At 37.2% G+C, this 14,423-nt stretch overlaps 1 protein-coding gene across 6 annotated transcripts in view; it reads right to left on the minus strand.

Annotated features, from left to right (window-relative positions):
- The window catches only part of LOC137295790 (phosducin-like protein), a 94,024-nt gene that overhangs the window by 55,248 nt on the left and 24,353 nt on the right, over nt 1–14,423 (minus strand). For 5 of the 6 annotated variants that reach the window (XM_067827336.1, XM_067827335.1, XM_067827338.1 and 2 more), the window contains one exon: nt 1,081–1,258. In XM_067827336.1, coding sequence (XP_067683437.1) covers nt 1,081–1,251 — 171 coding nt within the window. In that variant the 5' untranslated portion in view covers nt 1,252–1,258. Of the gene's footprint in view, nt 1–1,080; nt 1,259–5,081; nt 5,263–14,423 lie in introns of those variants that run through there. The other variant, XM_067827339.1, reaches the window with a different exon arrangement.

Consider the following 14,423-nt stretch of genomic DNA (forward strand, 5'->3'; position numbering starts at 1 on the left):
GTCTATTAGATTCTCACCTATTACCCTGACTAGTTGTATAGAACTTGTAGACTTCAAATTCATTGATACAATATTAACTGAACCCCAATTAAAATATCTTCCAAAATATATATTATAGGATGGGTCTGTACCCAGTCGTAGAAGAAGTAGCGAAGACGCTGGAAACCGTAGATGGGTTCCGCTTGAGGCAGTTATGTGATGTGAAACGCCAACTAGAACAAGACCGTGACACGCGGAAAGCACTATGTAAGAAGTACAATAGAGCTTTCAATATCGTGGACGGGGCTGACACTACCCTTATGGCAACCAGCATGGGACTAGGGGTGGCAGGCGTTGGGTTGTTGGCTACCATCGTGGCTGCACCTATAGTGCTAGGTTTTGAAATAACAGCTGGGGTGGCAGGGGTGTTAGGGTTGGCGCTTAAGTTAGTATCTCGCAGACTTCATCGTAAGGCATTGAAACACGACGAGATCAGGGTTCTGGCCGAAGCAAAGCTCAACACAGTGAGTGAGCGTATTTCCACGGCACTCTCTGATAGTAAGATCTCAGAAGAGGAGTTTCGTTCAATCCTCTCTGAACTCACAAAATATAACGGAATGAAACAAGATATTCGGTCAAAGTCTCGTAAGTCTGCTATCAGTGAGGACGAGAAAAAAAAGTACATAGAACAGGGGATACAAAAAGCCCAGCAAGCCTTTATTACGAACACCAAAGACATCATAGGCGGTTCACGTTAAACTGTTTCATCGATATAAACGTGACAGGGGGTTTGTAAGAGAAGAATTATTGATCGTACCGTACGGCACAGTGTTACCTCCAACACACGTTAAGTAGTAGGGGTAATAGTAGCAAGAGCTAAGGGCCCAACCAAAGCCTTATTTAGTAAATAAGGCTTTGTAGAGACTTTTCTTGAAAGTGTTTTAGAACTGTCATTCCCTATACTACTCAAGTGTTACACAGCAGATGGTGGACTGAAAATGCATGTCATTTTTAGCTGGAATATGAGTTTATGATTACTGGATAGACACAGAAAAAGACAGAACAACAGGAAGGCTTCAACATTTTTTTTTAACTACTTACATTTATGCAAGTACCCTGATATGAATTAATGTCTGCAGGAGCTTGATCTTGCTTTGAGATTCCAGTTTCCCCTTGGGAATGTTCTGAATCAGATTCCTCCTCTCCCTCACTGCTACTGCAGTAATAATGAGTTTTTTCTCCAAGTAGTTTGTCATCCATACTCAAGGCCATGACTTCACTGAAAATATAACCAGCAAACATAAAGCCATAGCACTCTACATCATCTGTTTTCAACACCTGTTAACAAAACTAAAAAGCATCATAAACATGAATATATCATGAATATAATCCAACATCATGTAAGGTGTTCAGTGTCATACAAAGGGCAAATTCACTGCAGATTCTAATAACACCAGGGCAGGCTCATCACCCCCAACTGGTTTAGTAAATTTAAAAAAACTTACGAAAAAAGACAACTTTGTCTTTTCACTATCTCCAGGTCAGGGGCACCGCAATGGGCACTAAAATTGGCACCCTCTTACGCTAAACTCTTCACAGGCAAACTAGAAGTCAAACTTCTGGATCAATAAACTGATAAAACCCCACATATGTTAGATTTGTTGATGGTATATTCATGATATGGACACTAAGACAGCAATGTCTAGTCTAGAATCGTTCCTCCACTATCTTAATAGCACACACTTCACTAATGAATTCATGGCTGAAATCTGTAGAAACAAAGTCTTGTTTCTAGACACATGGATCCTATACTATAAAGGCCTTCACAAACTGGAGTTTACACTCTATTCCCCTGCGAAACTCAGTTCATGAGCTCATGAAGTCTTCATGAACAGTTCATGAAGTGTTCATCAACTTTACCTTAAATCTTCATGAACTTCTTTCATGAAGATACACTTCATGAAGACTGTCAATTTCATGAAGTTATTTCACACTTCATGAAGTTATATGTTACTTAATGAAGTTTTTGTTCTTGAAGTGAGTCTAATCTTACGTACCACAAATTTCCAGGGTAAACTACATTAAAAAGAAAATACAGAATAAATATTACTGGTAAACACATATAAGATGATCCACGACCTGACAAATGACCCCAATCTGCATACTTGGGAACGCCCCACAGAACGATCCACTTGAAACGAGGGAGAGGTTGTCAGATAAATTTCGAGAAGTTCATTTTCCCTGTGCATTGCACGCATGAATTGTTATAGCACACTCGATTTGGGAACAGGTACAATCCCAACGAATTGAATCAACACAATATACTGAGCAAATATGTTTAGGACCACCGATCCATTTCACGAAGCAAATGACATTTTCCTGGGTTTTTTAACAAAATTGTTGAATATCTAAAATGCTTGTCAATGCCCCAATCATCTATTTGTCTTCGTCTTAACCAAAGCTTAGCTAGTCTGTCGTACAGACCATGAAGTATAAATATCCATAGATTTCCATAGCTTCTGAAAATGAAGGCTCAGGGCTCCATTTCATTATATTATTTTTTGTTCACTATGGACGTTTTTTCAGTAAAATATGTTCATTTCAGAGACTAGCTGTTAGTCTAAAGGTTAGTGTGGAATATCAGTATCTTACGCCTGAAATTGCAGTCTTATCATTCGAAGGAATATGTGGTGTTGTTTTAATGGGTAAAGTTGACTTTTTTTCTGCTAAATATTAAATAGATAATAACTACATATAGTTAATTGTGTTTCATTTAACTTTTTAATATGTTAAAAGTTATCTGTTGCTGAATAGTGGTGGCTAAATCAGAGTAGCACGGGGGAAATATTTCTATCCCATAATTTTGTTCCTATTTCTCTGTCCATAATTCCGCTGGTGATCGACCGGGAATACATGTCTTGGAAATTTATATAACCGGTTCCAGAGAAATGGTTAGTATTCAAACAATATTTTCAAATTTCTGTCATATTTTTATTATGGTCACCAAAATTGTGTACAGAAAACTGAAAATACCTTTTGACATTGATAAGTCAGAGAGAAATATCTTTGTACACAAATTTGTCGGTTTGGGGATTACTCAGTACCAGACTCAGTAGATTTATCAGTGATATAAAATACAGACAACTCGCCAAAGATTACTCTTTTTTTATGACAAAGTATGGGAACAGTAAAAACCTGATATAGTATGTGTCAATTATTATACAAGACAAAACAATGCTGGAAAATTAGGTGGACTTACTGATTTATGCTTTAATTATCACTCTCTGAATCAGTCTCTGTGTCTGAATCACTTGCAAGTCCTAAGTCAATCACTAGTCTGTCATTTTCCCTTTCTACTGCGATTTCGTGTTGCCAGTAACCATCTTCAATTGTTTTAACATGTTTACAACATTCCGAACATTCTTTTGCACCGACTGCAGACATCCTTTCATTTATGGCAACTCTTAAGGAACTTTTTGTGAACTGCAAGTTTTGTGAAGCGACATATTTTTTCACATTTGCCCAAATTAACTCAATCGGGTTTAGTTCTGCTTGGTGTAGAGGGAGACGTAGTACATCATGACCATGTAGCTTCAACATTGTGTCTACTCTGTAGACAGGGCCCAATTTGTTGGATTTGCAAGAAACAATTAGTTCGTCTTTAAGCATTTTCCCATCAAATGAGATATTGTGCCTTTGTAGCCACGCTTTTATGTCATCTTTTCTGTTGGCGACTGGCGGACATTTGTCCACTTGCTTGCTATGATATGGTGCATTATCCATGACGATGACAGAGTGTAGTGGAAGGTTTGGGATCAACATTTCCTGAAGCCATTTGGAAAAATTATCAAAGTTCATCTCGTCATGATAGTCTGCTGATTTGAGTTTGGAATCAAAAACAAGCAAAGCCTTTGGAACAAAACCGTTTTCACCCCCTGCATGAACCACAATAAGCCGAGGTCCAGTGCCAGACGGAGGTTGAACCCCATTTATTACGACTTCACCCTCAAGTTGCCAACACTTTGGGACAATGTGGTGTACATGCAACCATGTTTCATCGATAAAGATGAGTGTTCGATTTTCTTCTCTGTATTTCTTTATTGCACGCAAGTATTGAAAAAGATTGGAAACAATGTCTTTACGTTCCATTAAAAGTTTACAGTTTGACTGCGTTTGCCGCCACCTAAACCCCATGTCTTTGAGATTTTTTCGAAAACTTTGCTTAGAACCCTTGTAGTTCAACTGGCACTTTGCCATATCATACATCATATCCAGAGTGGGTAGTTGTTTTTTACGCCATATAAACTTTGTAAAAATTGACGGACTGCACACCGGTTGAAATCATCAAGTTTGTAACTGCAAGTTTTGGGTTTGCGCAACTTGGGACTGATAAATGTAGGTCCACTCGCACTCCTACCACCTTCTGCCTTAATGCGCTTTAAAGTTGCCGTTGAGAGTCCAGTAGCAAGGCTACTTTGTAAAAGAAAATCTGCTTTGGTTGCACAATTTTTGTCCGTATACATGATAACATTGTATGCTATCTCCCTTGCCTGAGAATGAACTATTTGCCCGTTTTCCTAACTTGGACATTTTTTACTACAACTGAAATCTGTTTAACAGCATTGAGACAGGTGTAAAACAGTAGTGAGACAGGTGTTACACAGTAGTGAGACAGGTGTTAATCAGTAGCGGTGTTGATTTCATGTCACCGTTAGCATGTATTGCACATGCATAATCGTCAAGCTACCTGTAGCAGCCAAGTGTACTCGCCCAATTCGTTGTACCGCCTCTCTTGTCACAAATGCGTTTAGTGCGCAGGATCATCTAATGTGTCTAGCAGTACAAGCTACAATACTCCTATTCATGTTAGATAAGTTGTTATGTAAATGATTACAGATGAGGCATAAATATATTTTCAACATATTAAATTAAGTTTTAAATTATCCGTAAATCCTGTCTCTCGTGGCATTACTAGTGTTTGTCTGGTAACTTTTGTTGTTTCATAATAAATACAACCAACAATGCATGAAAGAACACTAAACGATTCTGTGCCTAACAGGAGTTGTTTTAGTAACGTAGGGACAGTTCAAGGTAAAACTTACCTTCTTAAAATAGCTGCGTAACCAGTTGGTACTGTGGAAGTTTTCTACTTGTCTTTCTTATTCATATTTACTCTATAAAGTAAAGTTTTCCTCTCAAAATCGTCTCATGTCATTGAATTTCTCCCGTGATTGCTCACGATCGGGCATGCATGCAGATACTTTACCATCGTAAGAACGTCTTCTGCAAAGTTTATAACAAAGCAAAAACATGACAGTCAAAAACATTAACAGTCGACTCGGTACTAGAAATAAAAGAAATGTGAAAAAATAGTTTGATATCGCCATGCTTGTGGCAGCTTTCTAAACCCTCAAGTAGATATGCTCGTTGAAAACATTCAATGCTCTCCATTTTAGAACACATTCCACTGCCACTCCCTGACCAGCACGATATGACGCAATGACTACCGTCAGTTTAGACTAATGAAATAAAATTTACGACCGGAGACATATGCATAAACTATTCTTCCACGTTATGATCGACGAAGGTACGTGAATTCAGAACATCTTTTTACGGGATCCCCGCCGTTGACAATAATACGACATGTATATTGACAAGTTCTAATTTCGATATTGATACCTAAATATTGTAATTCTTGCCATTAATTGTTCATAAGATGACAGCCCCCCCTAAGTAATTGAAGGAATTACAGCAAATTTGAAGGAATTGCATCTCAAATGTAAACAAACGCAGCCCACTCGCGAAACAATTGCAGCGATATCGGTAGTTTAGCGGTAATAACAGAAACACATCGGCCCTATCGGAAGCAATGTCGGTAATACTGGAAACACGATCGGCATCTTCGGAGATTTTTCGGCCGCGAGTGGAAACTCACGCAGCAAAACATGGCGTCGTTGGAAGAAGCACCCGTCTCGGTGAGATTTGTTTTTAGTACCTACTATTACATTTTCATACTTATCCATCTTTGACCACCCACGTTGAATGCGTTTAGGTATGAGGTGTTGTCGGGGCAATAGCTTATGTTTTTAGGAAAAGATTGTCACTGCAGAAGAGTGTCACAAGTCATGCCCCTGGAGATTGTTTACACCTGAACATCGAAGACGTGCTGCAATTGTTTCGCGAGTGGGCTGCGTTTGTTTACATTTGAGATGCAATTCCTTCAAATTTGCTGTAATTCCTTCAATTACTTAGGGGGGCCTGGATGAGAAATTATACACTGTTGGTATGATGAAGTAACTTGAATGTTACTCGAGATACTCGGTTCCGACTTTCGCGCCAAAACTGACACGCCCTTCATTCTTCTGAAATCTGTTGCGACTTCAAGAACGGATAACAATAGTAATACAGCTTATTTTATTTATAGATGCGATTTATTCCTGATCTAAGGGTTTATATTTACACTTAATTTTTCTTTTCTATCAAAAAATGTCTTTACTTCAAACTTGGATGAATATGTAAAGAGCTGACTCAAGATAAAGGAATCGACTAGATTAACTGCCTCCCAAGTTGATTTCCATGAGCGGTACGTAAATAACAACAATTTTGAAATTATTTTGAGTGCCGGAATGTGCATATACAAACATAGGTGAAGGGATGAGCAACTCTCTTTGAGGAGAATGACATAAACATTTTTTAAACATACAGCAGTGTATCAAGTGTGGTTTTTACACAGATTACATCTCTTAGTCTCAAACAGAAAGTCAGTTATATGTACTGAATGATGATGTGGACTTTGTGTACGATGGGACTTACACAGGGGCATGTAACGCTGGTGACTTAAAAAATTTGAGTTGTGTTATCTGAGCACATGCAGATGGTGTCAAAGCTCAAGGTGCTAGTTTGTTCCTAAGTTTGTTTGGCTTAGATTATAAACAACAAAATAAATTCAAATGATAATGAAAAGGGAGATAATTGCTATAGGCACTTTTAGGGATATTTCATTTTTTCTCTGTCGTTTTTGTATTCAATTTTGGAATAATTACCAATTGTAAATTAAAAGTGAATGTGCCAGAATGTTTAGTCATTTATTCGAGTTGGAAATAGGTTCAGTTACATAAAGATACTTTTCTCTTTATTATGATGTGCTGATTATTTTAAGTGTCGGGAAATGCAGATATTTCAGAATATATTTGGTTATGAATGTAGACTAGTGATTTAGAAGCCAGTTTTGTTACTTCATATGGACTCTTTGTATTAAAAAAAAATAATTTAAGGTCATCAGTGTAAATAAATCATTTAAAATAGTTTAATTATAATCAGGTGAAAAATTATCTGAAACAAGTTATATGTACTTAACATTTTGAGCAATTATTTTTTTTTTAAACAACAAAGTTTCAATATTTGATTTAGACTCTTTGAAATGGAAAGACTGTGATTAAATGTTGTTGGTTACAATGTTTTTCAGATTTCCACTGGACGATTCTGAGGAAATGGTCCTAATCATGCAAAACAAGGACGAAGTTCTGCTTGATGATTATATTCCTGAGCCAAAGTGTTCACACTTCACACTGAAGACTTGGGTTTGATTCGACACATGAGTACAATGTATACAGCCCCTCTCTTGTGTTCCTTGTCGTGATATTGCTGGAACTCAACTCAACTCAGTCACTAACTATTCTTAAACCAATGTGGTCATCTTCAGTGACGTTACCACTGCTCTTCCTGAAGGTTCTTCCATCCTGTTTCTTCTGAGTTTAATTGTGATGCCCCATGTACAACTTCCAGGTAGATGATTTTAGGCCCTGTTGTAAATTCTCTGTTGGTTGTGACTCTCATTGTCTACTTAAAAAACATATAGTCTGAAGGGATTACACTTTCTGAAATTGTATATCACAATCTACTGCATGAAATGGTGTTCCTAATAGTTCATTTCCCTGGATACAGACTGATTGACATCCAAGCTGTAGTAAAGATAGAACAAGTATATAAGGATGACAGCTTCTTTAATTCTAGAGCCCAGTGTTTGGATACAGGTTCTTGTGTTGTTTTTAAATAATTAATCAGAATTTTCAGCTGAAGATTTGAATAAAAAGGAAATCCCATCAAAATCTAGTTTTCTGTTTGTGTCCTCTTTGCTGCTTGATATTTAATTTATGTTACATCTATTGGTGATGACACGCACTCCTATTTGTTGTAAACATCATGTCATCCCAGACATATCAAACTGAAAGGTCCTTTCAGTCAGTTTCAATGATTGAAATGCATTTGTTCAACACCTGAGGAATATGCAAAACACAGCCTCAACCTCATCAACTACTAGCTCAAACAAGGTTGCCTAAGCAACATATACAACAAAATAAAAACAGGTCTGATTTGGAGGAGAGAAGCACTCTCTTATCCTCCCCCATCAAAAACCATGAAAAAATAGTAGACCAGTTCTAGTTAAACACTGAACTCAATGCCATTGTCAAAAAACGTTTGCACCTACCAAGTGGCTCAGACATTTGTCAGGACACTTTATCCACACCACATATTGCCGCTTACTGCAAAAATAAAACTCTAAAGGATCACCTGGTTAGAGCTACTCTGACCTATCCTACACAATTACCACAAATTAGTGGACAAATTCTCAACGACATGTGCGACAGAGTGTATTGCAAAATCTGCAAAACACTCTGACTCTGAACAAACCACCCAAAAATCACCAAAGATCTCTTGAATTACAGTGGATTTCTGAGCTCTATACGTTTCAACCACAAGGGCTAAACAAGAGTCATCAAAAGATGACATATCCCCCCGGCCATCACATACTTGAACGGACAAATCATCCGACAGTTACTTATTGTGTTTTTAGACCAAGTCTGAATTGTTTCCATGGAATTCATGAAAAATATAAATGCCATATATCTGTAATCAGAAAAAGTCACCATTTCAAGATCTGTCTCGTATATCTGCTAAGATCTTTTGAAAGATATGAAATGGTTTTCGAGCTGTGCTCCAGAAACGAAGTGAGCAGCGTGTTCATGGAACCGAGAAAATAATACATCATAAGAACCAGTGAATAGCAAAAGGCACCACTTTGGGGTCTGCCACACATATCTACCAAGTTTTACTGACAGATATTTAGAAGTTTTAGAGTTCTGCTCTGGAAACCAAACACACCGCTCACTTTTGAGACAGTCTGAATTGTTTCCATGGAGACCAAGAAAATAATAAATCACAAAAACCCCGTAAATAGCAAAAAGGCACCATTGCAGCTTCTGACTGATATATCTACCAAGTCTTGCAGAAAAATATTGAATGGATTTTGAGTTATGCTCTGGAAACGAAGCACATCCCTTCATCTTGAGACTAAGTCTGAAATGTTTCCATGGAAACCCAGAAAATGATAAATCATAAAAACCTGTAAATGGCAAAAGGCACCACTTTAGGGCCTGCCACACATATCTACCAAGTTTTGCAGAAAAATATTGAACGGTTTTTGAGTTCTTCTCTGGAAACGAAGCCCACCCCACCATTAGACTAACACCAAAATGTTCCATGGAACAACAAAACTAATATAAATGCCCAAAATCTGTAAATAGCAAAAGGCACACCCATAGGCTGAGATTACTATATCTATCAAGTTTGGTCTAAAAATACTGAATGGTTTCTGAGTTATGCTCCGGAAACAAAATGATTACGGACGGACAGACGAGGCATCACATGCCAGGGGGATAATGACAGGATTGTTGGCTGAAATATCCCTTTTGCCTTTCTTAATTTTGGTGATAATGTTATGTGAACTTTGTTAATTATTTTGTACAAATCAACAGTAAGATATCGGTAACTCATATCAAAGTTGCAGACAGGTAACACATTTGCATAACGTAAAACAAGCTGTCTGTTTGAGCATTTCATATCAAGTTAATGCTTGTGCGAGCTCAGACACATATGGCAGATATTGCATTTGCTTGTCACACACTTGTGGTCTTAATGGTACACATGGTTTCAAAAGAGTAAAACACACTTGACTGACAGTTAATGAGAGCAATCACCTAACACTCGTAGCCATTCACCTTGTTTCCAGAGGGGCCTAAAAGTCGGGCCAAGATAAGTGGGCCACCGTTACTACTAAAAATGGATTGCTAAATATTGAAACGACATTAGCACATTTTGGTAGATAGAATTCCAGGTATGGTTTGGTTGAAAATGTATGATTAACTATGAAAAGACAACATTGATAACATACCAAGAGTGTCAGAGAAAAGACATTGTCTCGTTATTTTGTGCAGTCCTTGTTGTCTATGTGAGGAGGTTACTTATTTCTCTTAGCGAGTGAAGTGTGACATCCTAGGGTCCTGGGCTGGACGTGACAGTGTTTAGACAGCTTAATTAGCAGTTAAGTAACAGCTGGGGTTTACTAATTAACTTTTACTGTTTCATGCTGAATCAGCACAGGATGTTTATGTTAAAGAGGAGTGGCTATTGTGTTAAAAGAAATACCAGTATATTAAATCACAACATTTTGTAATATGTTATAATAGATCAAACCAAATACCCATTCACACATAGAAAAATCGTACATATTTCCATTGTATTCTAAAAAGCATAGGATAGCAGCCGAAATCCAATAGCCCGCTAGTATGCAAATGCTTAAATTTACAAGTACACATGACAGACAAAATGTGATTATATCTAACTAAATAACTATTATGATAAGGGTCTAGGGTCGAAATGAGGGTACCAGTGAAATCCCTTATCTAACTGGCGTGCTGGTCTGCTTGGGGGAATTAACTCAGCAAAGAGTCCGAAGTCACAAGAAGCTACTTACAATTTTATTAACAAGGAATAGAATAACAAGGGTGGCCACAGAGAGTCGGTACAACCCTCTGGGCTGAGGGCTAGAGTTGGTCTGAGTTGGAAGTCTAAACCCTTCTGAGCGACAAATGGAGTTGGAGACTATTTAACTAAACTTGAAACTATAAAAAGGTTGTGGCTCGTTAAAAGATACAAAATGGGTGTGCCCTATAATAGCCAATGAAATACTGAATATACAGAGAGGGGTGTGACCTACTGGAATAACCAGACAGAGGGGAGTGCTCTTAATCATATTAATCCTATCTTAAGTGGCATTAATCCTGCTGGCACATTTACTGTATGCTTGAGCTAGTTCTATCCAAGCCTGTTTTGATGTGTCAATTATAATAGCTTGGATTACAATAGATGTGCTTCACTGGGCCATGGCTTAATGACCCTAATTAAAAATGTTTTCACACTGTTGTACTAATGATATGTTTTCTTCAAAGAAGCTCATTAAACTGTCTCGATTCAGTTTTGTCTTAATGAACTGTTTGCCTATCCGTGGCATTTTGAATATCTCAGGCTAAGATTTATGTACAAAAATCTTTAAACAATGCACTTGTAATTTTAAACCCTTGTGGAGTTGTAGATCTATGAAATTAGTTTTTGTTTTAAGCTGGTGTCTTCCTCTAAGCTACTACTGATCATGATGAAATTAATATGCTATGTGTATATTTTCTTAATATCTGAATCCTAATGTATAATGCTTGTAATGGTAATAAATGAATTTTTGTATAAATTATTATTCCATTATATAACACTCAGCTGAGCATGTGCAAACACGTTTGCTCAAAGCGCAGTACTCTTTTCTATATTTTCTAAACAAAAACACTGTATCACAAGCGTTCGGTTCAGCTTGGCACGTTCCATCAGAAGCATCTTTCACCTCTCAAATGTATCTTGAACTGTATTTAAATCATATCTAACTTAAAGTGAAGTCCTTTTCGCTCTTCATTCTCAAGATTGCCTCAATCAAAAGTGTTAAGTCTCTGTTCGGCCAGACTTGGCCCTGCCTCTAAAAAACACCTTAAACATAACACACGTATACTGTTTTGTGTTTACATTTACAGATTACTATTCTATCTACCTAAATACCTCTTTATTGAGTCTCAACCCGTGAAGGTCCCAGGGTAGAATAGGCAATCAGCAACCCATACTTGCCATAAAAGGTGACTATGCTTGTTGTAAGCGGTGACTAACAGGATCTATTCGGCCCAACTTGGCCCGAACTCTCAAAAGCACCTTACGGTTCACAGATGTATCTTAAATTCTATTTAAATCCACAGATTAGTATCATATCTACCTAAATACGTCTGTACAGAGTTTCAAAGCATTGTATTTGAAACAAACATGTTGCTTAAAGTGAACCCCATTTTCTAGACATTCTCAATAAAGGCACAATATCACAAGCTTTTGGTCCGGCTTGGCCCAAGCTCTCAAAAGCAGCATAAACTTAACCCATGTATCTTGATTTTCAATTGAATCCATAGTTTAAAACTATATAAAGGCCTGACCTGGCCCGACGTTTCAAAAACAGCTTAAACTCCACACATGTATACTGATTAGTGTTTGTATCCATGGAATAGTATTATATCTACCTAACTAGTTATTTAGTCTCAAAAGAGAGTATTTGATGCAAACACCTTGCTCAGAAAGAAGCCCAGAGTTCGGTCTGGCTTTGTGTGGGCTAATGAAATTGATACATGTGCTAATTACACCTGTATCCAGCTTGCTTAATTGGCCTTTGTCTCATTGCAATCAGCTAGGTGTTGTGATTGTGCCCTTAATTATCTGTCAGGTCCCTTTTGATTACTCCACCGTTTCTTTGAAATGTTTTTCACAGATGGGCATGCAATGACTGACTAAATTAGAAATGCTAAAATGAGATGTTTGTTTCATTACATCTATATATGTATAAAAAAGACATACACATATAATGAACATAATAATTATCAGAAGATATATCCATTTACATGAAATACGTGGCAGAGTTGTTTTTTTAGTTTTTGTGGTGGTTCAAAAACTAGGATGTTTTCCGTACATATTCCATCGCATAGACATCAATGATTACTAGAACAGATATAGATAGTTGACTGGAGTTATTCATGGTATGATTTAACCATGACAGTAACTTAATAAATATCAGAAGATGCTAGCTAATAGGAGACATCTTATGGAACTGGCTATGACATGTTATGGTTACATAATTTGAACCTGTCCACGGCAATATCACTGGGTTGTCCAGCTCAGGATCGGGAGAAATTTGTTTTCACTGCATGACCTTTGCCACACAAAGGCTACTCGGAGATGCTGTTTCCTGGGGTTGTAAACTTCAAGCCTTTCAGATAATCCTGTTTTCCTGAACACATACAGATATTAGAAGCGTCAAAGAACAAAACAGAACAGAAATTTTATTCTCAAATATCACATATCGTGACACAGAGAACATACAGCAATTTGATATCCATGCATATTAAAATACTGAGCAAAGTCCAGTTTTGATGACTTTGGCAGTTTTAGAGTTAAGTGGTAAATAGACACATTTCATTACATACACAAATTTTTCAATAGTATGATGCTTACTGAAATATTGGGAACTTAATAAATATCAGAAGATGTTAGCTAATAGGAGACATCTTATGGAATCGGCTATGACATGTTATGGTTACATAATTTGAACATACGAAAGTATGAAAACCCGTCCACCGGGCAGTATAATAGAAAGTGAAGTTCATCACAGACAGGTAATCTACAAAGCTGGCAGGCTCTGTTACGTTGTTCAATGCTGTACCAATGTCCTGTTTCAATGGGCAACCTGTGGTTTGAAGTTCTAAATTTAGTTAACCAGTGCCTGTAGTAATAAGGTAATTGTAACATATAAGATTCTAAAAATAAAGAATGCTTATACATTACATAGTAAATACCCTTCGATGAGTAGACAATATAGCCCTACCATAACTGCTTAAACTGATCAAGTAGAGTGAACTGTACATTATTCTTAAGTCAAACAATGCTGGGTACAGATTGGCTGAGCCAACTATAATAAATCTCCTATCGTGGATCGATACGCTTGACTCTTGATAACAATGGAAAATTAAAATCAGCATTTGAAGGATATGGAATGTACATGACATCGTAAAAAATGGTATTTAATTTGTCATTACGACATAACATTTTTGCCCAGTTGATATATTTCTTTTCTTTAATGGCTATACTGATGGGGTATCTACCTAATTCAACGTACATCATAAAATCTGTAGTTGACTGTTTCACATTCAAAATATGCTTACAAAATTTAAGATGGACACGTTCGATGATGGCAACATTTTCAAACCAACACACTTCGGCACCATAGAGAAGAATGTGTTTAACAAGACTATCAAACAATTTCATTTGGCAGTCTATCAGAACATCAAGCTGGCGAATGCTTTTGAAGACAACAAACACTGCCTTATTAGCTTGTACAGAAAGGCATTTGATTGCTCTAACCAACCGACCATTACCAGTGAGAGTTACACAAAGATACAGATATTCATTTGAGATGTCAATAGTTGTACCATTTAACGTAGAAGTGTATTTCTTCTTACAATATCCTTTAGAAA

This window comes from Haliotis asinina, chromosome 9 (genome assembly GCF_037392515.1).
Source record: "Haliotis asinina isolate JCU_RB_2024 chromosome 9, JCU_Hal_asi_v2, whole genome shotgun sequence".
Taxonomy (NCBI): domain Eukaryota; kingdom Metazoa; phylum Mollusca; class Gastropoda; order Lepetellida; family Haliotidae; genus Haliotis; species Haliotis asinina.